The 24941-nt window shown below is 45.5% G+C and overlaps 1 protein-coding gene across 2 annotated transcripts; it reads left to right on the top strand.

Annotated features, from left to right (window-relative positions):
• Nucleotides 1-899: 899 nt before the first annotated feature.
• LOC117348843 (cartilage intermediate layer protein 1-like) lies at nucleotides 900-24411 on the top strand. 2 transcript variants are annotated; one of them, XM_033921384.1, is made up of 10 exons: nucleotides 900-1121; nucleotides 6967-6988; nucleotides 7957-7986; nucleotides 8087-8252; nucleotides 10856-10962; nucleotides 13688-13853; nucleotides 17449-17555; nucleotides 19742-19907; nucleotides 21832-21943; nucleotides 24163-24411. In XM_033921384.1, exons 1-10 carry the CDS (start codon nucleotides 1077-1079, stop codon nucleotides 24169-24171), a joined length of 930 nt encoding a protein of 309 aa, XP_033777275.1. In that variant the 5' UTR covers nucleotides 900-1076; the 3' UTR covers nucleotides 24172-24411. The 2 variants fall into 2 exon arrangements, with proteins under 2 accessions (XP_033777275.1, XP_033777276.1); XM_033921385.1 differs by lacking the exon at nucleotides 900-1121 and adding an exon at nucleotides 5626-5983.
• Nucleotides 24412-24941: the final 530 nt, after the last annotated feature.

Raw genomic sequence — 24941 nt, 5'->3', positions numbered from 1 at the left:
AATCCCCTTGCACAAGAACAAGGAAGCAGGTGATAATAATAATAATAACTTTATTCTTATATACCGCCAACAATCTTGATTAACGGGATAACCTTTTAGATAATAGCATCCTTCAAAGGGTAGAAATCCCCTTGCAAAAGAACAAGGAAGCAGGTGAACTTTGCCTTAAAGCACAATTCCTTACATTCTGTGCAATTCATGACACAACCCAGCTAAGTTACACCTTAGTGAACTGAATTCTAAATACTGCACAGCTCCTTTCAGCCACAGGAAGTTCCCAATAAGTCTTAAATTTTAATACTTCAAAAATTATCGCGTGCCGCCAACTTGGAAGGTAGATGGGCAGAGAGAAGAACCAACAACACTCCACCAAAGAGTTTCACAAGGAGAGCAGGAGAGTGACTGTGGATCTGATGATTTTGATGATTAGAGAAACTGGGCCTCTTCGCCCTTGAAAAGTGGAGACTGAGAGGGGACATGATCGAAACATTCAAGATCATGAAGGGAATAGGCTTAGTAGATAAAAACAAGGTAAGAACATAAGAATTGTTGCTGCTGGGTCAGACCAGTGGTCCATCGTGCCCAGCAGTCCGCTCACACGGTGGCCCTTTGGTCAAAGACCAGTGCCCTAACTGAGATTAGCCCTACCTGCGTACGTTCTGGTTCAGCAGGAACTTGTCTAACTTTGCCTTGAATCCCTGGAGGGTGTTTTCCCCTATAGCAGCCTCCTGAAGAGCGTTCCAGTTTTCTACCACTCTCTGTGTGAAGAAGAACTTCCTTATGTTCGGACGGAATCTATCCCCTTTCAACTTTAGAGAGTGCCCTCTCGTTCGCCCTACCTTGTAGAGGTATTTGGTGATTTATTTACCTGAGAGCTTATACTCACCACGGGACTTTGATCACCCTGACCCCTTCCTGAAAGCTCCATGTAGAAAGAAAGGGCTATTTAAAAAGAATGCTGAGGACCTGAATTACAGGTCTGGATGGAATGCACTTGGAGCCACAAGCCATTATGAAAGCCAGGCTATTTGCCTATATAAAGCTTCCACACTTACCACCAGCGCAGGACAGTTGACATGGAAGTCAGGAACCTGTCCATCATGACGCTGATTCAAGGCATGGTAAGGTTTGTAATGTGACTTCAGAGAGACGAAAAGGCAAATGGGGATGGGAGTATGTCAGGAAAGGTCGGTTTGCTGCAAATATTTGAAAAGGGAGCACAGGAGATAGAACGCAGCTCAGGGAAAGGCATAATCGATATACAAATGAACAAAAATGGACATAAAGTCATTGTAAAGCAGTTTTCCAGATTGTTTGATCACATTCCACACCTACGACGGGGGGTGCTGTAAAGTGTTGAGCCCAACCCAAAAGAGAATGATGTGGCTATGGTTCAATCAATGATCTGAAACAATGTCAAAGTATAGAATTTAATTTTGCAAATTGGCACTTGACGAAATAATGGGACACTTTTTTCAGCTCCAGTGGCAAAATAATGCTCAGAATTTGGAAAGTTGGTAGGTTGGGCTGAGGATCTTTCAGCACCCCCTGGTATATACATTTATAACACTAGATGCATTCCAATGAACCTGTTACTAAACTAAACTAAACCTTAGGTTTGTATACCGCGCCATCTCCGCAAGCGTAGAGCTCGGCACGGTTTACAGAAGTTAAGAGGAAAGGAACTACAATGAAGGGATATAGGAGAGGGACTAAGAAGATAGAGAGGGACCGGGTGCTAGAGAACGGGAAGTGATTAGATTTTTGAGAAGAGCCAAGTTTTCAAGTGTTTGCGGAAGGACTGGAAGGAGCTTGAATTTCTGAGCGGGGATGAGAGGTTGTTCCAGAGTTCCGTGGTTCTAAAGGGGAGGGATGTTCCGAGTTTTCCTGCACGGGATATACCTTTTGCAGAGGGGAATGATAGTTTCAGTTTTTGGGAGGGTCTGGTGGAGTGTGGTTTTGAGGAATTCCAAAAGAGTGGGATAACGGGAGGGAGGACGCCGTGTAGGATCTTGAAGGCTATGCAGGCACATTTATAGAGGACTCTGGAGTATACTGGGAGCCAGTGAAGCTTGGAGAGGAATGGGGAGACGTGATCGAACTTGCCTTTTGTGAAAATAAGCTTAGCCGCGGCGTTCTGAATTAGCTGAAGTCTATGGAGGTTTTTCTTGTGTGCGAGGTGTGGCTCACTGGTATTCCTAGCTCAAGCATCATTCAAAAGCCTAAATCACAGTTGAAGTCACCGAATCAATACCACTGGGCCGCCCACAAAATGGTTACAGGGGATTTCCAGATCTACCTCTCTGCACCCGAGATTCTACCTAAAATCCAAGAAAAAGCCTCAGCCTGTCTGCCTGGATGTCCTGCCGCCTAAAACTCAACATATCTAAGACTTAACGGCTCCTCTTTCCTCCTAAACCCGCTCTCCGCCTCTGTAAATAATACCATTATCACTCCTGTCTCCTCTGCTCGTAACCTTGGAATCGTCTTTGATTTTGATCTCTCATTTTCCACCCACATCCAACAGACTGCTAAAGCCTGTCGCTTCTATCTTTACAACATCGGAAAATTCACCCCTTCCTCTTTGAACACACTTCCTGAACCTTTCTTTACACTCTTGTAACCTCACGCTTAGATTCCTGCAGTCTACTAACAGGTCTCCCACTGAACCGCCTCTTCCCCCCCCCCCCCCCACACACTTATCTTCTGCCAACCTCACTACATTCACCTCACCCCTCACGTCAAACCCCTTCACTGGTTCCCTATCTGCCTTCGCATACAGTTCAAACTCCTATTACTTAGGATTGCCAGATCCGGACACCCTAGACCAGGGGTAGGGAACTCCGGTCCTCGAGAACCGTATTCCAGTTGGGTTTTCAGGATTTCCCCAATGACTATGCATGAGATCTATTTACATGCACTGCTTTCAATGCATAGTCATTGGGGGAAATCCTGAAAACCTGACTGGAATACGGCTCTCGAGGACCGGAGTTCCCTACCCCTGCCCTAGACCAATGGTTCTCAACCCCGTCCTGGGGACCCCCCAGCTAGTCGGGTTTTCAAGATATCCCTAATGAATATGCATGAGAGAGATTTGCATATAATGGAAGTGGCAGGTATGCAAATTTCTCTCATGCATATTCATTAGGGATATCTTGAAAACCCGACTGGCTGGGGGGTCCCCAGGACGGGGTTGAGAACCACTGCCCTAGACCTTCCCCCCTCCACTGCCTGTTTTGGTTGGGCAGGAGGCAATCGGCGCAATGATGTCACACAAGTGCACGCACGCATGTGACATTTTCAATATGTCATCCCACTGTCTCAGTGGTCCAGAATATGGAATCGCAGAGTGAAATGCACAGTCTCTGCTGCAATGAGGCAGACTCTGTACTTTTTGCCATACAGAGTATTCTGGACTCCAGTGAGGTTACAAAAAGCAGATAAAAATCGCTCCAATAAATGTTGCCATTGTCAGCTTGAGCCAGGCACTTTAGATCATTTGTTATTTCATTGCCCGTTAATTAAGGCCTATTGGAAATCCATGTGGGGCAAAATGACTTCAATTCTCGGTGTTCCTATTCCATTATCATATGGGACCATTTTATTTGGAACGTCAATTATGCCTGAGAGTCCGCTTGAAACTCACAAAGATAAGCTTCTCTTGGTAATGTCTGGAGTTGGATTGTAGTTAATCACAAGGAACTGGAAAAATTGGGGTCGTCTAAACTTCGCATTCTGGTGGGGGTCACTGTGTTTGTATTATCGGTATGAACGAATGTTAGCAGAGCAAAATGGTCAGTTCCGGGCATTTAATAATAATAATAACAGTTTATATACTGCAGGACCATGAAGTTCTATGCGGTTCACAAAGATTAAAAGATGGTACAAATTGAAAGAACTTAACAGAGGTGAAAGATGGTGGTTAACTTGAAGGGCTGAAGTTAGGACCCAAAGTGGTGAACTTGGTTAAAAACTGGCTATCGGATAGAGGGTGGTGGTTAATGGAAGTCACTCGGAGGAAGGAAAGGTGAGTAGTGGAGTCCCTCAGGGTTCGGTGCTGGGGCCAATCCTGTTCAATATGTTTGTGAGTGACATTGCTGAAGGGTTAGAAGGAAAAGTGTGCCTTTTCGCAGATGATACCAAGATTTGTAACAGAGTAGACACCGATGAGGGTGTGGAAAATATGAACAAGGATCTGCAAAAGTTAGAGGAATGGTCTAATGCCTGGCAACTAAAATTCAATGCAAAGAAATGCAGAGTAATGCATTTGGGGATTAATAATAGGAAGGAACCGTATATGCTGGGAGGAGAGAAGCTGATATGCACAGACGGGGAGAGGGACCTTGGGGTGATAGTGTCCGAAGATCTAAAGGCGAAAAAACAGTGTGACAAGGCAGTGGCTGCTGCCAGAAGGATGCTGGGCTGTATAAAGAGAGGCGTAGTCAGTAGAAGGAAGAAGATGTTGATGCCCCTGTACAGGTCATTAGTAAGGCCCCACTTGGAGTATTGTGTTCAATTTTGGAGACCATATCTGGCGAAGGACGTAAGAAGACTTGAGGCGGTCCAGAGGAGGGCGACGAAAATGATAGGAGGTTTGCGCCAGAAGACGTATGAGGAGAGACTGGAAGCCCTGAATATGTATACCCTAGAGGAAAGGAGAGACAGGGGAGATATGATTCAGACGTTCAGATACTTGAAGGGTATTAACGTAGAACAAAATCTTTTCCAGAGAAAGGAAAATGGTAAAACCAGAGGACATAATTTGAGGTTGAGGGGTGGTAGATTCAGGGGCAATGTTAGGAAATTCTACTTTACGGAGAGGGTGGTGGATGCCTGGAATGCGCTCCCGAGAGAGGTGGTGGAGAGTAAAACTGTGACTGAGTTCAAAGAAGCGTGGGATGAACACAGAGGATCTAGAATCAGAAAATAATATTAAAAACTGAACTAAGGCCAGTACTGGGCAGACTTGCACTATCTGTGTCTGTATATGGCCATTTGGTGGAGGATGGGCTGGGGAGGATTTCAATGGCTGGGAGGGTATAGATGGGCTGGAGTAGGTTTTAACGGAGATTTTGGCAGTAGGAACCCAAAGCTTTGGATTCTTGCCCAGAAATAGCAAAGAAGAAAAAATAAAAAAAATTAATTTAAATTGAATCAGGTTGGGCAGACTGGATGGACCATTCGGGTCTTTATCTGCTGTCATCTACTATGTTACTATGAGAAAGAATTGTACGGGTCAGCTGTCTAGATACTTCAGGAACAGATCTGTGTTTAGGCATTTCCTAAATTTCCCATAACTGGAAGGCGTGAGCAATTGTTCTACATCAAGGGTAGGGAACTCCGGTCCTCGAGAGCCATATTCCATTCGGGTTTTCAGGATTTTCCCCAATGAATATGCATGAGATCTATTTGCATGCACTGCTTTCAATGCATATTTATTGGGGAAATCCTGAAAACCCGACTGGAATATGGCTCTTGAGGACCGGAGTTCCCTACCCCTGTTCTAGATCCTTACCCCATAGTGCTGCTTGATGTGACGACATTTGGAGCCCACTGGATATGTTTGTTAAAGACCGTGGCGGTATATGATGGTTTCTTTTCTTTTATTCAGATTATTTATTGTATTATTCATATTCTTTATTGTTATGCCTATGGCCAGGGGGTAACTGAAACTCAGCATACTAAGTGTTATGTCTCCTCAAGTTGCTTATCTGCTATCCTGACCAAATGTGACCTGAGTGTTGCCAACACAAAGAACAAAAGAACAGGACCGGGTGTGCCTGAGTCGTAGTGAAGGAAGCTGGTTACTGCAGGATCGGCTTGTATAACTATGAACTCAGCAGTTTTCACCCTATATAAGAAACGGGACTATCCCTCAGAATCAGAATCCATCTCATTGCAACCACAGGGCAGTCCCATGCCCCACCCACCTATCAATCGCAGGGATTCCCGATCGTGAAGGATGGTGATGCTTGGGATCACGGTGAAATTATTCTATTTTTATATTCATCTATATATATATAAATATAATAAAGGGTTATTGTCTATGCTTTTATATTGTCTGTGTGCTTTTCTGAGTGTCACTGATCATCCCATCTGTCAGAAATAAGTGGCGTAACATTTATACACATCCAGGAGGGGTAAGGGGGGGATGGGTGGGAGGAAGTTTGGGTTGTTTTAAGAATTTGATGTAGTATGAAAGTTTGATTTTATTATGATATTTTCTTGCACTTTGTATAAGTTATATAAAATCAATAAAAATGATAAATGGAAAAGCTGGCATTTTCCCTTGGCATCCGTGCCTGCTCGGATTGCCTCCTGCCTGGCACGATTGAGAGGAGGCTTTTCAAAACCTGGACAAAGTGCGTTAGCGTACAGCGTTCGCTAAATCAATTAGCGCACCTTAGTTAAAGAGGGCCCAAGAGTTTTGGGTTGGTTTGTTTTTTAATTAAATTCCTGATTGGAATTCCATCCACTGAGACTTAGGAGCCAGTGGCTGCTGTGTACTCCTAATATTTGACAAACCCCTTTACTGTGTCCAGGGAGGAGTAATCTGTGCTATAAACCGTTCTGAGCTCCTCTGGGAGAACAGTATAGAACAGTGTTTCCCAACCCTGTCCTGGAGGAACACCAGGCCAAACGGGTTTTCAGGCTAGCCCTAATGAATATGTATGAGAGAGATTTGCATATAATGGAAGTGAGAGGCATGCAAATCTGAACCATACATATTCATTAGGGCTAGCCTGAAAACCCGTTTGGCCTGGTGTTCCTCCAGGACAGGGTTGGGAAACACTGGTATAGAAGACTGAATACATGAATAAATATTTGGCACTTCCAATTAGTTTGAAATGTTGGCACCTATGTGTTGGGATGGGGAGGGGCTGAAAATATAGCTGCGGTGGTGGAGGGTTGGAGGGGTTCAACCCTTTCTGTGTACAGTTATTAACGTCTCTCAATTCCTTTCAGCTTTTGATTCTTCTTCTTAGAGGTAAGTGCATTTCTTTTTAAAAAAAGGCTACAAGCCCATCTCTCTCCAATAAATACCACCTCCCACCCCTAACGTAGCAGAAGTTTAAATTTAAATTTAGCCCTTGAAAGGGCAATTATTATCCAATAGCATCTTGGAATAGAAATGTTTTTAATTTAGTTTTAAATTGTTTTATATCAGATTCGTAGCGCAGATGAATCGGTAATGAATTCCACAGAGTGCAAAGTTATTGGAGCGCAATGTATTAATAGATTTTAACAAAGGTATGACTAAAAGATTTTGGGAAACTGAACGGAGAGATTTTGGTGTGCTATACGGGATTAGAAGTCTATGAATGAAATCGGGTTGATTGTTCAGTTTAGTTGTGAGTGTTAAAATTAAAATTTTATAGCCAATTGTGTGTTCGACTGGTAACCAATGAGCATTGATCAAGAGGGGGGGAGATGTGATCATATTTTTTTTGCCCCGCTAATGATCTTAATAGCAGTGTTTTGGATGATCTGTAGTCGTCTAATCTCCTTTTTTGTAATGCCCTTATACAGAGCGTTGCAATAATCTATGCATGAAATCACCAAAGAATGAATTAGTGTATTTAGTGCAGCTGGTTCGAGTAACTTAGATAGGGAACGCATAGTCATTGGGGAAATCCTGAAACCCCAACTGGATTCCGGCCCTCGAGGACCGGAGTTGCCCACCCCTGGTCTAGAGGGGTGTAATACGTTCAGAGCAGTAGGTTTAACTCTGGTCGCTTTGCTGGGCAGACTGGACGGACCTTACAGGCTTTTTATCTGCCATCATTTACTGTGTTACTATGTTAACCACAAGGTACCTGTATAAATTCTGTTTGAATGTTGAGTTGTTTTCACAATTCTGCTGTTATCTGGAAAGTTACTGCCCTTATGGTTTAATAAGCAGAGTTTGAGAGAGGAGATTGGTCAAGGACTAATAGGTGTTTCTTGCTTTTATAGGTGCAGAGTGCAGTAAAGCTCCAGAGCAAGGTAGGGGTAAGGTGTAGACATTCGTGTTATATGTAAAACAAGCATGACTTGTTAACATAGACCGCCTTTCTCCATTCTCTTTCTCCCCTCCATGTTTAAGGCTGTAAGACACGCTGGTTTGATCGGGATGATCCCAGTGGAAAAGGAGACTATGAAACTCTGACTCATCTCGTTAAGGAATACCCCGGCCAGATTTGCACTAACCCTATCGGGATCAAGGTGCGGACACTGGATGGCAGCCCCCTCCAAACCTCTCTCGTTCAATTGTAAGTATTTTATACCTCAAGGTTAAGGAGGACCTTAGACAGGGCAGCTTACAGAATGCGTCAAGTCAGGCACTGGCTCATCAGTTAGTTCAAGTTTCAAGTGTATTATAAATTTGATTAATCGCTTATTCAAAATTCTAAGCGACTTGCAAATCAATAAAATTGCAAAATTGTAGGGGATAACAAAACAAACGAAAAACCAAACTTTGCAGAACATATTGAAGACTAATCTTACAAACATATTTAAAACAAGAGGGGAGAGTGGGAAAAGAAATACCAATTGTTGAGAGTAGATAAGACAAGGGAAAAAAACAATAAGGAGGGAGAGAGCAATGTACTACAGGGAAGTTATAGAATGGACTTGAAATGAGACTCCTACTCCGGCTTTCTAATTATCAAATGCATCCTTAAAAAGAAAGCTTTTTAATTTGCTCTTAAATTTATCCAAATTGTGTTCGGCCCTTAAATAAATAGGGAGGGAATTCCATGTTTGAGGGGCTGTGACAGAAAAGATGGCTTGCCACCGTGTGTTAATAATTTGAAGTGAGGGAATAACTAGCAAATGTTGATCATTGGACCTCAATAATCTAGTTGAGGTATAAGGAATCAGTCATTTATGAGTAAAAGCCGGGGTTTTGTATAGCAAAGATTTGAAAGTAAGCGGACTACGTTTCTACATTATACGTTGCGCGACTGGGAGCCAGTGTGCTTTCTTAAGAAGGCTAGCGGTAGGAGAGTGTGGCTTCTCTTTGCCACTCTTCTCCAAAGCTGCTGTTATCTGCCTGCACCAGGGCAGTGTTGAAATAGTAGACAAAGCACTTCCTGCTTCTCAGAGAGTGACAGAAGGAAGCAACGAGATCCACGGTTTTCAGGGGTTTGGCACGGATGCTGAGGTAGGATTTGTGGCTTGGCCTCGAAGAGGGCTAATGCTGCTACTGGCACTGGAGCTGTGTCTACAATTGAGCCAATAATGGGACTGGAGCTCAGAGAAGGGGGGGGGACCAAAGCTGGCAGTGGGAGAAAAGGGCTGCCATAGAGTTACCATATTTAGAGCTGGATAATGCTGGCTGTGTGGCCCCGCCTACAACCCTCCCCATTCTGCCTCCAGCTCTGCCCCCACAAAGCTTTGTCACTTCTTTCCCAACCTCTGGGCCATGTCTGAAGGACCTCTGAACATACATGGATGCTGGGTTTTCATGGACGTCCGGGTTTCCCTAGTTCATTTGCAAGGTACTTTATCATATTTCCCTACCTGTCCTGGTGGGCTCCAACTCTATTTAATGTACCTGGGGCAATGGGGAGGGATTAAGTGACTTGCCCAGGGTCACAAGGAGCAGTGAGAGATTTGAACCCGCAACCTCAGGGTGCTGAGGCTGTAGCTCCAACCACTGCTCCACACACTATTCTATTCTGTTCTCCAGAATTTATAAACCACAGAATCCCAAGAGGCTCAAAGCAGTGTCCATTGTCCTAATCAAATGTTCTCCCAATCACACTGCGCAACAAATTGTGACATTTTTATCTGCGGCATGAAGAAAATGAGGTTTACTTTATAGAACTGGACCCGCTGTGTATGGAAATAGCCTCAGTTTTCTCCTGTCACGTATAGTTTTTGAGCAAATCGCAAATATTTATAGCATGAGAAAAGTCATAATGTAACGCATTGCGCCAATTTAACTAAGAAGCAAAAACCCTGATACAAAAATCGACAATTTAAGGTTCCTTTAACTAATCTGCGATAGCGGTTTTGGCGCGCACTTAGCGTGCGCAGAATTGCCCCGCCCGCTAGACGCTAATGCCAGCATTGAGCCGGTGTTCGTTCTAGCCGCGTAGCGTGGGTTGAGCACGCCCTAAAATTCTGTGCTGCGCTGAAAACGCTATCGCAGCTCAGTAAAAGGAGCCCTTAATCTCACCGGCGCTGATGAAGCGTGAAAACCGCCGATGATGCAATAGGCCGACATATTCCAGCTCCGCCTCCTCACCCATAATAATTGAATTATATAGAGCACATTATTACATTATCATTAAAATGAATACTTTAGCTTAAAAATCTAATTTGAGGCAAACTGTTTGAATATTTCAGAGATTGTTATAACATTAGAAAAAGTTTTGCATTATAATGCTCTTTGGCCAAAAACCAGAGGGTTATACTGAAAAATTAAGGTCAGTTTTGAATTTAGCGACCCCCAAATCACTATAGAACACCCACTACAATTCATGCCCCAAAATCTCTGTTGCACAGTGTTACCACCATAAAATCAGAATGATAATTTTAAAAGATACTAGACTATGACCAAGGGCAGAAATATTTTGAAATTTTTACAAAAAATGTGTTGTTGTTTTACAAGTCAAGTGTAGTTACTTACCTGTAACGTAGGTTCTCCGTGGACAGCAGGATAGTCAGCCTTTATTCCAGATTAAGCCATCTTGATATCTGAAGAAGCAAGCAATCCCTCCCCTCCCCACCCCTTTTCGCAAAACCACGCAAGAGGCCACGCACTAAAAGCTCTGCACTGCTCTGATGGTCAGAGTTCCTATGAGTATCCGAGCAGCACAAAGCATTCAGGCCCGTTGCCTTTCTCAATGTCTCTTTTCTCACTTAGCTCTGATACCACCAGTGGATTTGGCTGTGTGAATAACTTTCTTTCACCTGCGGGGATGTGCAAGGATTATGAGGTTCAGTTCACCTGCCCAGACAGCTTCTGCTCAGGTAAGGTCCAGAAAGTGTCTGAAAATGCGCTGCCCGCATTCAGGGATGTATAAGTAGATTTTGGCTCCAATTGCATGAGACATAAGTAAGGTTATTTCTTGGAAGCTGAATTTAAATTCTGAAAACTGAAGACTATTGCATGTATAGATTGTGACCTGATTGCAATGTCTACCTATTCTGTTTGACGAGTGCCTCTGAAAGTCACTTCTGAAGATCTATATTAAAAGACTGATTTATTTGGGTAATTAGATGTACGAGATCTATATTTTTTTAATATCTTCCTATTAAAACTTTTTGTGAGTGTGCCTGTGAATTTAATTTTTAAGGACAAAAATATGGGAATTTCTTTTGACTTGAGAATCTAGACAACTTCAGGAGTAAAAGGCCTTGTGGTGCTTCAAAGGCGCATTCAGAGAGCCTCTGATTACGTTTTCTGGAGGGAATTTCGCAGTTAAAGTAAATGGGAGGGGATGTGGAAAATGAGGTAGAAAGTCTCGGCATTGTGCTCGAAGGCTGTAACCAGTCCTGGGACATACCCATCCAGTTAGGTTTTCAGGATATCCACAATGAATATGCATGAAATAAATTTACATATGCTGCTTCTGTTGTATGCTAATTTCCCTCATGCATATTCATTATGAATATCCTGAAAACCTGGAAGACTGGCTTTAGTGTAGCAAGGCTAGGGCAGTGGGGGTGGTCTGCCCTGGGTGCAGATAAGGAAGGAGGGGGGGGCGTAGAGAGGTCACAAAGCCATGGTCTGCATGCACACAGCTGTTGGCTCTGCTGGCCCCCACTGACCCCTGCCAACATCAATTACCTGTTCTGGGCAGAGAGCGATGGAGCCGATGGCTGTGCGCATTTAGACTGCAGCCCCGTAACTGCTCCATGCTCCACCCCCACTGCCTGGAGGAAAGGATGCTCCTAGCCAGCGGAGGGAGTGCTCTGCCCGAGAGGCTGCCAATCCACTCATATGCCACTGGGGCTGAGGATCACTGCTGTGGCCCAGCAGAGGCTACTTGCAGGAGAGCTGGAGGTTCAGTGGAGTAGAGACCACCCTTCAGTTTTAGCACAGTATTTGGTCTGGTTTTGGTTTCGGTACATTTTAGACTGAAACTGCAACTTACTCTTTACCCATAATGTATGTTTCCCCTCCCCCAAATAGGAGTGGGCTAATCTCCTTCCTTCCCTCCCCTGCACAAGACCGAGCTTAGCTCCCTCTTCCCCCGACCCACCCGTAGATCTTCCCCTGGTCTTCCTTAGAGTCCTTGGTGGTCTAGTGGCTAGTTTGGGAAGGAGAGATACCCTGCCTTCTCCACGGTCAAAATGGTTGCCACAAATCCCAGCCCTAGTCTCGTACTTTGCAGCTGGATGCTGAGGAAGCCATTTTGAGATTGGAGTCGTAATGGGCAGGAGCGATCCCATGCCAGATTCAGTCTCAAAAAGGCTGCTGTGACCTTCAGGAGCAGTCTACCCTTGACAGCTATTTTGATGGCAGAGAAAGCAGAAACAGGAGTTGACTGGGGACACTCCTGCCCTGTCTAGCTACTTGTCTACCAGGGACTGAGAGGTAGGTCCGGGAAGGGGGGCAGCAACACTACCTTTATTTGGGAGAAGAAGGGAGCTGCGGTGCTACCTTTATTTGGGGGAGGGAGGGAGGGGGGCTACTCTTGTTCAGGGGAGGAGGAGGGAGAGGGAGGAGACTGCTATAATTTTGGGGTAGTACCTCTTTCAGTCAGTCTATATAGTACAGCAGGAGGAATCTGATTGGGTAAATTTAAGTAATATTTTAATTGATCAACATGCAGAAGGCATCAGCTGTAGTTCAAAGAGCTGTTGGGTTTGGATCCTCACCTACAAAGGTTATTTATAACTATTGTTAGTAGAGTCAGGGGTAGGGTTACCATATGGCTCCAGAGAATAGAGCGGATTGAGACATTGAAAGCACTGCAGAAGTAATGAACAAAGGTCAAGGGAAGGAGGAAGGAGGAAAGATGGAGGCTGTCACCCCTCCTGCTACCAGAGGTTCCCTGCCGTCCCCCGAACCACCCTCGTACCTTATCAGAGATGTTAGAGCAGGATGGAAGCTCAGTCCGTCCTGCTCGTAGGCTGGCCGCTTCCAAATGGTGGGGCTTTCCTTCCCTGGTGCATCATGTGATGCATGGGGAGTGGCCTAAGGCCCTGATTGGCTCGGATGTCTAATGTACCACCCATTGGGAAGGGCCTTAGGAGTCTGAGTCAATCAGGGCCTTAGGCTCCTCCCTCTGTATCCTGGGTTTTTTAACATATATTTGTTGTATTTAATTTATTCCATATTTTTCCCAGCTATTATGCTTTTAATTCTTACTGTCTTGAACCATAGGGGATAAAAGTAGGTGGGATAAAGGGATTGTCATCTAGTGGGTGATCCTTAGCCCCAAACACAGCATGTGATTCAGCCTCTCCCTCCCTCTAGGACAGGGGTGTCAAAGTCCCTCCTCGAGGGCCGCAATCCAGTCGGGTTTTCAGGATTTCCCCAATGAATATGCATGAGATCTATTTGCACGCACTGCTTTCATTGTATGCTAATAGATGTCATGCATATTCATTGGGGAAATCCTGAAAAACCGACTGGATTGTGGCCCTCGAGGACCGACTTTGACACCTGTGGTGTAGACATTCGTGTTATATGTATAACAAGCATGACATGTTAACGTAGACCGCCTTTCTCCCCTCCATGTTTAAGGTTGTAAGACACGCTGGTTTGATCGGGATGATCCCAGTGGAAAAGGAGACTATGAAACTCTGACTCATCTCGTTAAGGAATACCCCGGCCAGATTTGCACTAACCCTATCGGGATCAAGGTGCGGACACTGGATGGCAGCCCCCTCCAAACCTCTCTCGTTCAATTGTAAGTATTTTATACCTCAAGGTTAAGGAGGACCTTAGACAGGGCAGCTTGCAGAATGCATCAAGTCAGGCACTGGCTCATCAGTTAGTTCAAGTTTCAAGTGTATTATAAATTTGATTAATCGGTTATTCAAAACTCTAAGCGACGTGCAAATCAATAAAATTGCAAAATTGTAGGGGATAACAAAACAAACGAAAAACCAAACTTTGCAGAACATATTGAAGACTAATCTTACAAACATATTTAAAACAAGAGGGGAGAGTGGGAAAAGAAATACCAATTGTTGAGAGTAGATAAGACAAGGGAAAAAAACAATAAGGAGGGAGAGAGCAATGTACTACAGGGAAGTTATAGAATGGACTTGAAATGAGACTCCTACTCCGGCTTTCTAATTATCAAATGCATCCTTAAAAAGAAAGCTTTTTAATTTGCTCTTAAATTTATCCAAATTGTGTTCGGCCCTTAAATAAATAGGGAGGGAATTCCATGTTTGAGGGGCTGTGACAGAAAAGATGGCTTGCCACCGTGTGTTAATAATTTGAAGTGAGGGAATAACTAGCAAATGTTGATCATTGGACCTCAATAATCTAGTTGAGGTATAAGGAATCAGTCATTTATGAGTAAAAGCCGGGGTTTTGTATAGCAAAGATTTGAAAGTAAGCGGACTACGTTTCTACATTATACGTTGCGCGACTGGGAGCCAGTGTGCTTTCTTAAGAAGGCTAGCGGTAGGAGAGTGTGGCTTCTCTTTGCCACTCTTCTCCAAAGCTGCTGTTATCTGCCTGCACCAGGGCAGTGTTGAAATAGTAGACAAAGCACTTCCTGCTTCTCAGAGAGTGACAGAAGGAAGCAACGAGATCCACGGTTTTCAGGGGTTTGGCACGGATGCTGAGGTAGGATTTGTGGCTTGGCCTCGAAGAGGGCTAATGCTGCTACTGGCACTGGAGCTGTGTCTACAATTGAGCCAATAATGGGACTGGAGCTCAGAGAAGGGGGGGGGACCAAAGCTGGCAGTGGGAGAAAAGGGCTGCCATAGAGTTACCATATTTAGAGCTGGATAATGCTGGCTGTGTGGCCCCGCCTACAACCCTCCCCATTCTGCCTCCAGCTCTGCCCCCACAAAGCTTTGTCACTTCTTTCCCAACCTCTGGGCCATGTCTGAAGGACCTCTGAACATACATGGATGCTGGGTTTTCATGGACGTCCGGGTTTCCCTAGTTCATTTGCAAGGTACTTTATCATATTTCCCTACCTGTCCTGGTGGGCTCCAACTCTATTTAATGTACCTGGGGCAATGGGGAGGGATTAAGTGACTTGCCCAGGGTCACAAGGAGCAGTGAGAGATTTGAACCCGCAACCTCAGGGTGCTGAGGCTGTAGCTCCAACCACTGCTCCACACACTATTCTATTCTGTTCTCCAGAATTTATAAACCACAGAATCCCAAGAGGCTCAAAGCAGTGTCCATTGTCCTAATCAAATGTTCTCCCAATCACACTGCGCAACAAATTGTGACATTTTTATCTGCGGCATGAAGAAAATGAGGTTTACTTTATAGAACTGGACCCGCTGTGTATGGAAATAGCCTCAGTTTTCTCCTGTCACGTATAGTTTTTGAGCAAATCGCAAATATTTATAGCATGAGAAAAGTCATAATGTAACGCATTGCGCCAATTTAACTAAGAAGCAAAAAACCCTGATACAAAAATCGACAATTTAAGGTTCCTTTAACTAATCTGCGATAGCGGTTTTGGCGCGCACTTAGCGGGCGCAGAGATTGCCCCGCCCGCTAGACGCTAACGCCAGCATTGAGCCGGCGTTCGTTCTAGCCGCGAAGCGCGGGTTGAGCGCGGCCTAAAAGTCTGTGCTGCGCTGAAAACGCTATCGCAGCTCAGTAAAAGGAGCCCTTAATCTCACCGGCGCTGATGAAGCGTGAAAACCGCCGATGATGCAATAGGCCGGCAGAAAGGTTCCCTCTAAGCTGAGCAGGTGTCCTCCAGCTGCATTGCTACCACTAGGGGGTGGAATATTTTCAGTCGCTAAGGACAGGTATGTTCCCTGGAGTCCTGCAGAACTTGCCTGTCCCTCACAATTGAAAAATGTGACAGTAAAACAGCACCCTCTATTGGTGAGACTGTGGGTGGAGGACTCCTGCTCAGCTTAGAGGGAACAGTCCTCACCCATAATAATTGAATTATATAGAGCACATTATTACATCATCATTAAAATGAATACTTTAGCTTAAAAATCTAATTTGAGGCCAACTGTTTGACTATTTCAGAGATTGTTATATAACATTAGAAACCTGGCTTTTCTCAAAAATGTAAGCCTCTCTCCAACTTAGGTATCAAAAAAACTCTTATATCTGGCAACCCAAGTCCTCTAAATATTTTTCACACTTCTACCTCTAACCCTTTGTTGTAGTTCCTTCCTATTTCATCTACTATAAACCGCGCCGAGCTCTACGAATGTGGAGATAATGCGGTATACAAACCTAAGGATTAGATTAGATTAGAAAAGTTTTGCAGGGGGGAGAGTTTGGCGTAGTGGTTAAAGCTACAGCCTCAGTACCCTGAGGTTGTGGGTTCAAACCCATACAGCTCCTTGTGACCCTGGGCAAGTCACTTAATCCCCCCATTGCCCCAGGTACATTAGATAGATTGTGAGCCCACCAGGACAGACAGAGGAAAATGCTTGAGTACCTGAATCAATAAACAGTTTCAGCCTCTGATAACCAGAGCTGAGATTGTGACGTCATAATGCCTCATTCCACCAATAAGAGCCAACCTCAGCAGTGATGTCACAATGGCTTGATTGTCCTAGACTTGGTTCACTTTTACTACATTTTGATTTCTAGAGTGGTGCAGTGGTTAAAGCTAAAGCCTCAGCACCCTGAGGTTGTGGGTTCAAATCCCATGCTGCTCCCTGTGACCCTGGGCAAGTCACTTAATCCCCCCCCCCCCATTGCCCCAGGTACATTCGATAGATTGTGAGCCCACCAGGACAGACAGAGGAAAATGCTCGAGTACCTGAATAAATTCATGTAAACCGTTCTGAGCTCCCCTGGGAGAACAGTATCGAAAATTGAATAAATAAAAAAAAATAATAAATAAAAGCTCTTTTTCCAAAAAACAGAGGGTTATACTGAAAAATTAAGGTCAGTTTTGAATTCAGCGACCCCCAAATCACTCTAGAACACCCACTACAATTCATGCCCCAAAACCTCTGTTGCACAGTGTTACCACCATAAAATCAGAATGATAATTTTAAAAGATACTAGACTATGACCAAGGGCAGAAATATTTTGAAATTTTTACAAAAAATGTGTTGTTGTTTTACAAGTCAAGTGTAGTTACTTACCTGTAACGTAGGTTCTCCGTGGACAGCAGGATAGTCAGCCTTTATTCCAGATTAAGCCATCTTGATATCTGAAGAAGCAAGCAATCCCTCCCCTCCCCACCCCTTTTCGCAAAACCACGCAAGAGGCCACGCACTAAAAGCTCTGCACTGCTCTGATGGTCAGAGTTCCTATGAGTATCCGAGCAGCACAAAGCATTCAGGCCCGTTGCCTTTCTCAATGTCTCTTTTCTCACTTAGCTCTGATACCACCAGTGGATTTGGCTGTGTGAATAACTTTCTTTCACCTGCGGGGATGTGCAAGGATTATGAGGTTCAGTTCACCTGCCCAGACAGCTTCTGCTCAGGTAAGGTCCAGAAAGTGTCTGAAAATGCGCTGCCCGCATTCAGGGATGTATAAGTAGATTTTGGCTCCAATTGCATGAGACATAAGTAAGGTTATTTCTTGGAAGCTGAATTTAAATTCTGAAAACTGAAGACTATTGCATGTATAGATTGTGACCTGATTGCAATGTCTACCTATTCTGTTTGACGAGTGCCTCTGAAAGTCACTTCTGAAGATCTATATTAAAAGACTGATTTATTTGGGTAATTAGATGTACGAGATCTATATTTTTTTAATATCTTCCTATTAAAACTTTTTGTGAGTGTGCCTGTGAATTTAATTTTTAAGGACAAAAATATGGGAATTTCTTTTGACTTGAGAATCTAGACAACTTCAGGAGTAAAAGGCCTTGTGGTGCTTCAAAGGCGCATTCAGAGAGCCTCTGATTACGTTTTCTGGAGGGAATTTCGCAGTTAAAGTAAATGGGAGGGGATGTGAAAAATGAGGTAGAAAGTCTCGGCATTGTGCTCGAAGGCTGTAACCAGTCCTGGGACATACCCATCCAGTTAGGTTTTCAGGATATCCACAATGAATATGCATGAAATAAATTTACATATGCTGCTTCTGTTGTATGCTAATTTCCCTCATGCATATTCATTATGAATATCCTGAAAACCTGGAAGACTGGCTTTAGTGTAGCAAGGCTAGGGCAGTGGGGGTGGTCTGCCCTGGGTGCAGATAAGTAAGGAGGGGGGGCGTAGAGAGGTCACAAAGCCATGGTCTGCATGCACACAGCTGTTGGCTCTGCTGGCCCCCACTGACCCCTGCCAACATCAATTACCTGTTCTGGGCAGAGAGCGATGGAGCCGATGGCTGTGCGCATTTAGACTGCAGCCCCGTAACTGCTCCATGCTCCACCACCACTGCCTGGAGGAAAGGATGCTCCTAGCCAGCGGAGGGAGTGCTCTGCCCGAGAGGCTGCCAATCCACTCATATGCCACTGGGGCTGAGGATCACTGCTGTGGCCCAGCAGAGGCTACTTGCAGGAGAGCTGGAGGTTCAGTGGAGTAGAGACCACCCTTCAGTTTTAGCACAGTATTTGGTCTGGTTTTGGTTTCGGTACATTTTAGACTGAAACTGCAACTTACTCTTTACCCATAATATATGTTTCCCCTCCCCCAAATAGGAGTGGGCTAATCTCCTTCCTTCCCTCCCCTGCACAAGACCGAGCTTGGCTCCCTCTTCCCCCGACCCACCCGTAGATCTCCCCCTGGTCTTCCTTAGAGTCCTTGGTGGTCTAGTGGCTAGTTTGGGAAGGAGAGATACCCTGCCATCTCCACGGTCAAAATGGTTGCCACAAATCCCAGCCCTAGTCTCGTACTTTGCAGCTGGATGCTGAGGAAGCCATTTTGAGATTGGAGTCGTAATGGGCAGGAGCGATCCCATGCCAGATTTAGTCTCAAAAAGGCTGCTGTGACCTTCAGGAGCAGTCTACCCTTAACAGCTATTTTGATGGTAGAGAAAGCAGAAACAGGAGTTGACTGGGGACACTCCTGCCCTGTCTAGCTACTTGTCTACCAGGGACTGAGAGGTAGGTCCGGGAAGGGGGGCAGCAACACTACCTTTATTTGGGAGAAGAAGGGAGCTGCGGTGCTACCTTTATTTGGGGGAGGGAGGGAGGGGGGCTACTCTTGTTCAGGGGAGGAGGAGGGAGAGGGAGGAGACTGCTATAATTTTGGGGTAGTATCTCTTTCAGTCAGTCTATATAGTGCAGCAGGAGGAATCTGATTGGGTAAATTTTTTAAATAAATATTTTAATTGATCAACATGCAGAAGGCATCAGCTGTAGTTCAAAGAGCTGTTGAGTTTGGATCCTCACCTACAAAGGTTATTTATAACTATTGTTAGTAGAGTCAGGGGTAGGGTTACCATATGGCTCCAGAGAATAGAGCGGATTGAGACATTGAAAGCAATGGATGTCTCATTTCATCCTCCCTTTTCTGGAGCCATATGGTAACCCTAGTCTGGGGGCACTGCAGAAGTAATGAACAAAGGTCAAGGGAAGGAGGAAAGATGGAGGCTGTCAGTCTGTTCTTACTAAAGCGTGGGCTGAGGTTGTACTTTGGAGGAAGCACTCCACCTCGCCCTGAGGACCAAAGACGCAGGGAATGTAAGGAAACTCACATTCACTCTACCTCTCTACTGCAGTGTGCACAACTCAATGGTTTGATCGGGATGATCCCAGTGGATATGGAGACTATGAAACTCTGAGTGATCTGCGTACAGAATACCCCGGCCAGATCTGCACTAACCCTATCGGGATCGAGGTGCGGACAATTGATGGCAGCCCCCTGCAGACCTCTCTCATTCAATTGTAAGCACGTTCAGACCTGATAGTTAAGAAGGGATTTGGGGAAAAGAGAATGTGTGGAAAGACTCCTCCAGCGATACTTGGATTCTAGCCTTGATCTGGACAGACCAGTTTCAATCAGAATTTTGTTAAAATTAGAATGTGTTGGTGGTTCAGGGGAGAGGTGCGAAACACTGAAAAAGACCAAGGAATAGGGAACTAATAAGGAGGATTTAAGGCAAATAATAATTTGTTTTTCTATACCGCCTAACCAGCAGTTCATAGGTACTCAGCATACAATATAATAATAACATCATACATAATAAAATTCTAAGTAACTAATACAAGCATTAAAACTAATGAATTAAAAAACACAATATAAACTAAAATAAGTAGAGCTAGGGGTCCTTTTATCAAGCTGCGGTAGGGGTTTAACACACGTAATACCGCACGTCAAACCGCCTGCTGCGCTAGCCACTAACGCCTGCATTGAGCAGACGTTAGTTTTTTACCCGGCCGCGGGGGTTAGCACGTGATGAAATGTCCGAAGCGCTAACCCCGCTAGCGTGGCTTGATAAAAGGAGCCCTAAAAGTACATTATAACTACCTGATAATATGAAAATCAGTCATGTTTAAACCTTCAAGATCCTGAAGGGCCTAGAAAAAGTGGACAGGGACAGATTTTTCAAATTATGGGGAACCACAAGTACAAGGGGGCACTCGGAGAAATTGAAAGGGGACAGGTTTAGAACAAACGCCAGGAAGTTCTTTTTCACCCAGAGGGTGGTGGATACATGGAACGCGCTTCCGGAGGCTGTGATAGGCCGGAGCACGTTACAGGGCTTCAAAGAAGGTTTGGATAGGTTCCTAGAAGACAAAGGGATTGAGGGGTACAGATAGGTGTAGAGGTAGGTTATAGGGTTAGGTGTAGAGGTAGGTTATAGGGATAGGTGTAGAGGTAGGTTATAGGGTTAGGTGTAGAGGTAGGTTATAGGGTTAGGTGTAGAGGTAGGTTATAGGGTTAGGTGTAGAGGTAGGTTATAGGGATAGGTGTTGAGGTAGGTTATAGGGTTAGGTGTAGAGGTAGGTTATAGGGATAGGTGTAGAGGTAGGTTATAGGGTTAGGTGTAGAGGTAGGTTATAGGGTTAGGTGTAGAGGTAGGTTATAGGGTTAGGTGTAGAGGTAGGTTATAGGGTTAGGTGTAGAGGTAGGTTATAGGGATAGGAGTAGAGGTAGGTTATAGGGTTAGGTGTAGAGGTAGGTTATAGGGTTAGGTGTAGAGGTAGGTTATAGGGATAGGTGTTGAGGTAGGTTATAGGGTTAGGTGTAGAGGTAGGTTATAGGGTTAGGTGTAGAGGTAGGTTATAGGGATAGGTGTTGAGGTAGGTTATAGGGTTAGGTGTAGAGGTAGGTTATAGGGATAGGAGTAGAGATAGGTTATAGAGCTAGTCAGGGACCACTGCTCAGGCAATAGGCCTGATGGGCCGCCGCGGGAGCGGACCGCTGGGCGAGATGGACCTCTGGTCTGCCTCAGCGGAGGCAACTTCTTATGGTCTTATGATAGCTTGAGCTGCCTTAAAGCCCCTTTCTTCACCCTTTCTCCCTCCCTCGTAGCTTCTCCCCCCCTTCCTCCTCTGCCACATGGTTCATGCAACTGAGTTCTCAGCTCAGCTACTCAGGCTTGATTTTACGTCATGGTTGGTTGGGGAGAGAAATCGCTTGCCCTGGCCAAAGTTAGGCAGAGAGAGAGAGAAGTTTGATATAGGATGACCGGGACATTTTCAGCAATGGAGTGGTATGAGGGGAGGGGGGGGGGGTGAGGGACAGGTAGAGTTGACGTGTGTTTCTATTCTAGCAGAATCCTTTCGCCTAACAAATCGTAGCCATTTTGCATCCTCTCCCCCCCCCCCCCCCCCACCAACTGACCTCTCTGTTTTCTCTGTACAGCTCTGACACCACCAGCGGGTTTGGCTGTGTGAATAAGCTCACGCCACCTCAAGGATACTGCAAGGACTATACGGTTCGGTTCACCTGCCCAGCAGCCTTCTGTTCAGGAAAGGTACAGTATCTTGTAATTCGGTGGGGGGGAGGGGCTTAGAATAAAGGGGATGGGATTTGATAGTGTTTATAGTTAAAGTAGTTGGAGGAGCGTGTGCTGTAGTGGCTAGAGCTCCATCCACAGCACCCTGAATCTGTGGGTTCAAACCCCACATGGCTTCTGGTGACCCTGGGCAACTCACTTAATCCTCCCACCGGGACAAATAGGGAAAATACTTGAAGTACCTATATATAAACCACTTTGGTTGTGATTGTATAACTAGAAAAAGGTGGTCTCCAAGTCCCAACCCCTTTCCCTGATGTCATAATGCCTGATTCCACCAATAAGAGCCAACCTCATCAGTGATGTCACAATGGCTTCATTGTTCTATACTTGGCTCACTTCTGCTATTGCATTGGAGGAGAGCATGGCGCAGTGGCTAGAGCTAGGGCCTCAGCACCCTGAGTCTGTGGGTTCAAACCCCACATGGCTCCTGGTGACCCTGGGCAAATCACTTAATCCTCCACTGCCCCAGGCACATTAGACAGATTGTGAGCCCACCAGGACAGACATGGAAACCGCTTTCAGTGTGATTGTAAAACTACAAAAAGGTGGTATACATGGCAGGGGGCTGAGAGGAGGAGGGGTGCTGGCGCCCAGGGCAGATTTCCACCTCACCCCCCCTTATTATGCCCCTGAATGGAGAGACCAAGGAAATCAAGAAAGGAGAACGCTGGACAACTGGCCTAGGAATTGAGAGTTCATTAGTGGTAAGATGTAGAGAATGGCACGGTGGACGTTACCCTTGAGTAGCTGCAGGTAACCCGCCAAAATGGTGGAGGGGGGAAAGGTGCTCACCGCAGGTACGGGGACAAGGCCATTCACCACCCCCATGGAGCAGCGAATGGCCTTGGCCCCGTAGTTAAGGGAGGGAATGCGCGCAGTCACTGATCATGCGCGGCCCCCTCCCTCCTTCCGACCTACCCACCCGAATCTATCTATTTCCCTCCCTCCCCCTTACCTTTGCGGCGCGTTTTAAAGTTTCAGCCGGAGTGTACGTGCCGTCACGTGCGTGTTTGGGCAGAAGCTTCTCCTCTGACGCAACTTCTGATTGTGTCGGAGGAGAAGCTTCCACCCGCACACGCACGCGACGGCACGAACACTCCGGCGGCTTTCAACAAGTCTGAAACCTTAAAACGGGCTGCGAAGGTAAAGGGGAGGGAGGGAGATGCACGGACCGTGTGAGGGGTGCCGAAGGGCAGTGAGATGGCGAGAGGGAAGGGTGGATCCTGCGGGGACGGGGCGGTGAAGGGGCACTGATGGGGACAGATTTTTTTTCCCTGTGTCATTCTCTAGTAAGAAGCTCAGATGTGAGGATAGCGGGACATTCAGAGTGCGCCCCAGTCTAGAAATGGTGCGTAAAACGTAGGCATTGAGTAATGCGGTGCTTAGGCACGGTTCAACCATTTAGCCGTATTTTATAGAATGATGCCAACAGTGTTCTATGGCATCGCACCTATGGCATCCCAACATTAGCTGCACCATGTATATGCCAGGGTTTTCTTGGCTTAAATGAGTGTGCCTAAGTCCAAAACAGGCGCCTAGATGAAAAACGCACCCACAATCCCACCCTCAACCATGCCTACTTTGTGGTAGGTGCCTACCATCCAATTAAGTGCAATTAACATCAATCGAGAGTTGTTAATTGCCAATTTTTGGGCACTGGTTCAACTTTTTAAACAGTTAAATTAAGTGCCCAGGTAATCTAGGCGTGCCAATCTAGGCGCCTATCTTTAGGCGTCTCTAGCACTGATAGTATAGCAAATAACACAGATCCTGGGAGATTGGTGAGAATTCAGGCATCAGCCAGCGCTAGGGTTACCAGATGTCCGGATTTCCCTGGGGGGGGGGTCCAGACGGCTTTTCAGAACCCGGCACTTTTGTCCAGGTTTTGAAAAGCTTGGAAGAAATCGCTGTCGGGCAAGAGGGCATTCGTGCACGTGGGGATGCCACGCACACACCGCACGTGTAACAGGGCGGGGATGGGTGGAACTGGGTGAGCCGGGGGGGGGGGGAGCGGGTCTATGTTTCCGGATTTTCCAAACAGAAAAAATCTGGTAACCCTAGCCACTGCCAACCTGGCTGGCTTAGCCAGGTGGTGAGAGTCTTAAATCCCATTGTGGAGTTCAGCACTGCATTCTACTGGAGAACTAAAGACGGTCTTCTCTTTGTTTTCTCAGGCGCATTAAAACAACTAAGGAAGAAGTGGACAGAATTAGAAATCCAGATCCTGGAAGAAGGAATCGGCTAATAAAAATACTTGTTTGTAGAATGACTTTTCTTTCTGTCCTTCCTTCTGTCGCCCCCTTGTGGCCAGCTCCCGTTCCTACTGAACCCTCTGGGATATTTCTGAAGGATGTTTACTACGGTAATTCTGTATGTATGCAGAATTTAATTATAATTTTAGAAATAAAGAATGATAAATCTTACGATGAGAAAGTATTGCTCATTTGATAATTTAATTTAGTAACTATCCCCCACTTTTACTAAACCGTTCCTATGAGCGTCGGGAGCAGAGCGGAGCATTCAGCGTGGATTCCTGCGCTAATAATCGGTATCGCAGTATGTGAGCTATTCTGCTGACATAAAGAGAATCTTGCTTCTTCTGTTTTCTAAGGTATAATATTTGCAATGTTGCCTTGTCATAGGTTCTGCGGGGGTGGGGGAGGTTTAGCTACTATGGGGGTGGAGCCACAGGACAACATGTTGGGGCCAGGGAAGAAACTTGCAATGGGCTCCTGAAACCTGCCAGCATCTTATGCCGTCTTCGGTTTTGGCAGCCTTGGAGCATGAGAGATTTGCCCAAGGCAGTGTACAGCAGGTGCAGCTCGACATAAACCCTACAATTTTTCTTGATAACATAACAATAGTAAAATGACCAATTATAAACATAAAGAACCCGACATTCAGACTGCAGAAATTAGCCAGGCTGACTCCCAGGCGAACCCGGAAATTCAAT

This window comes from Geotrypetes seraphini, chromosome 15 (genome assembly GCF_902459505.1).
Source record: "Geotrypetes seraphini chromosome 15, aGeoSer1.1, whole genome shotgun sequence".
NCBI classification, from domain to species: Eukaryota; Metazoa; Chordata; class Amphibia; order Gymnophiona; family Dermophiidae; genus Geotrypetes; species Geotrypetes seraphini.
The sequence above is the reverse complement of the archived record's forward strand: the minus strand, read 5'-3'. Positions and strand labels throughout refer to the sequence as shown.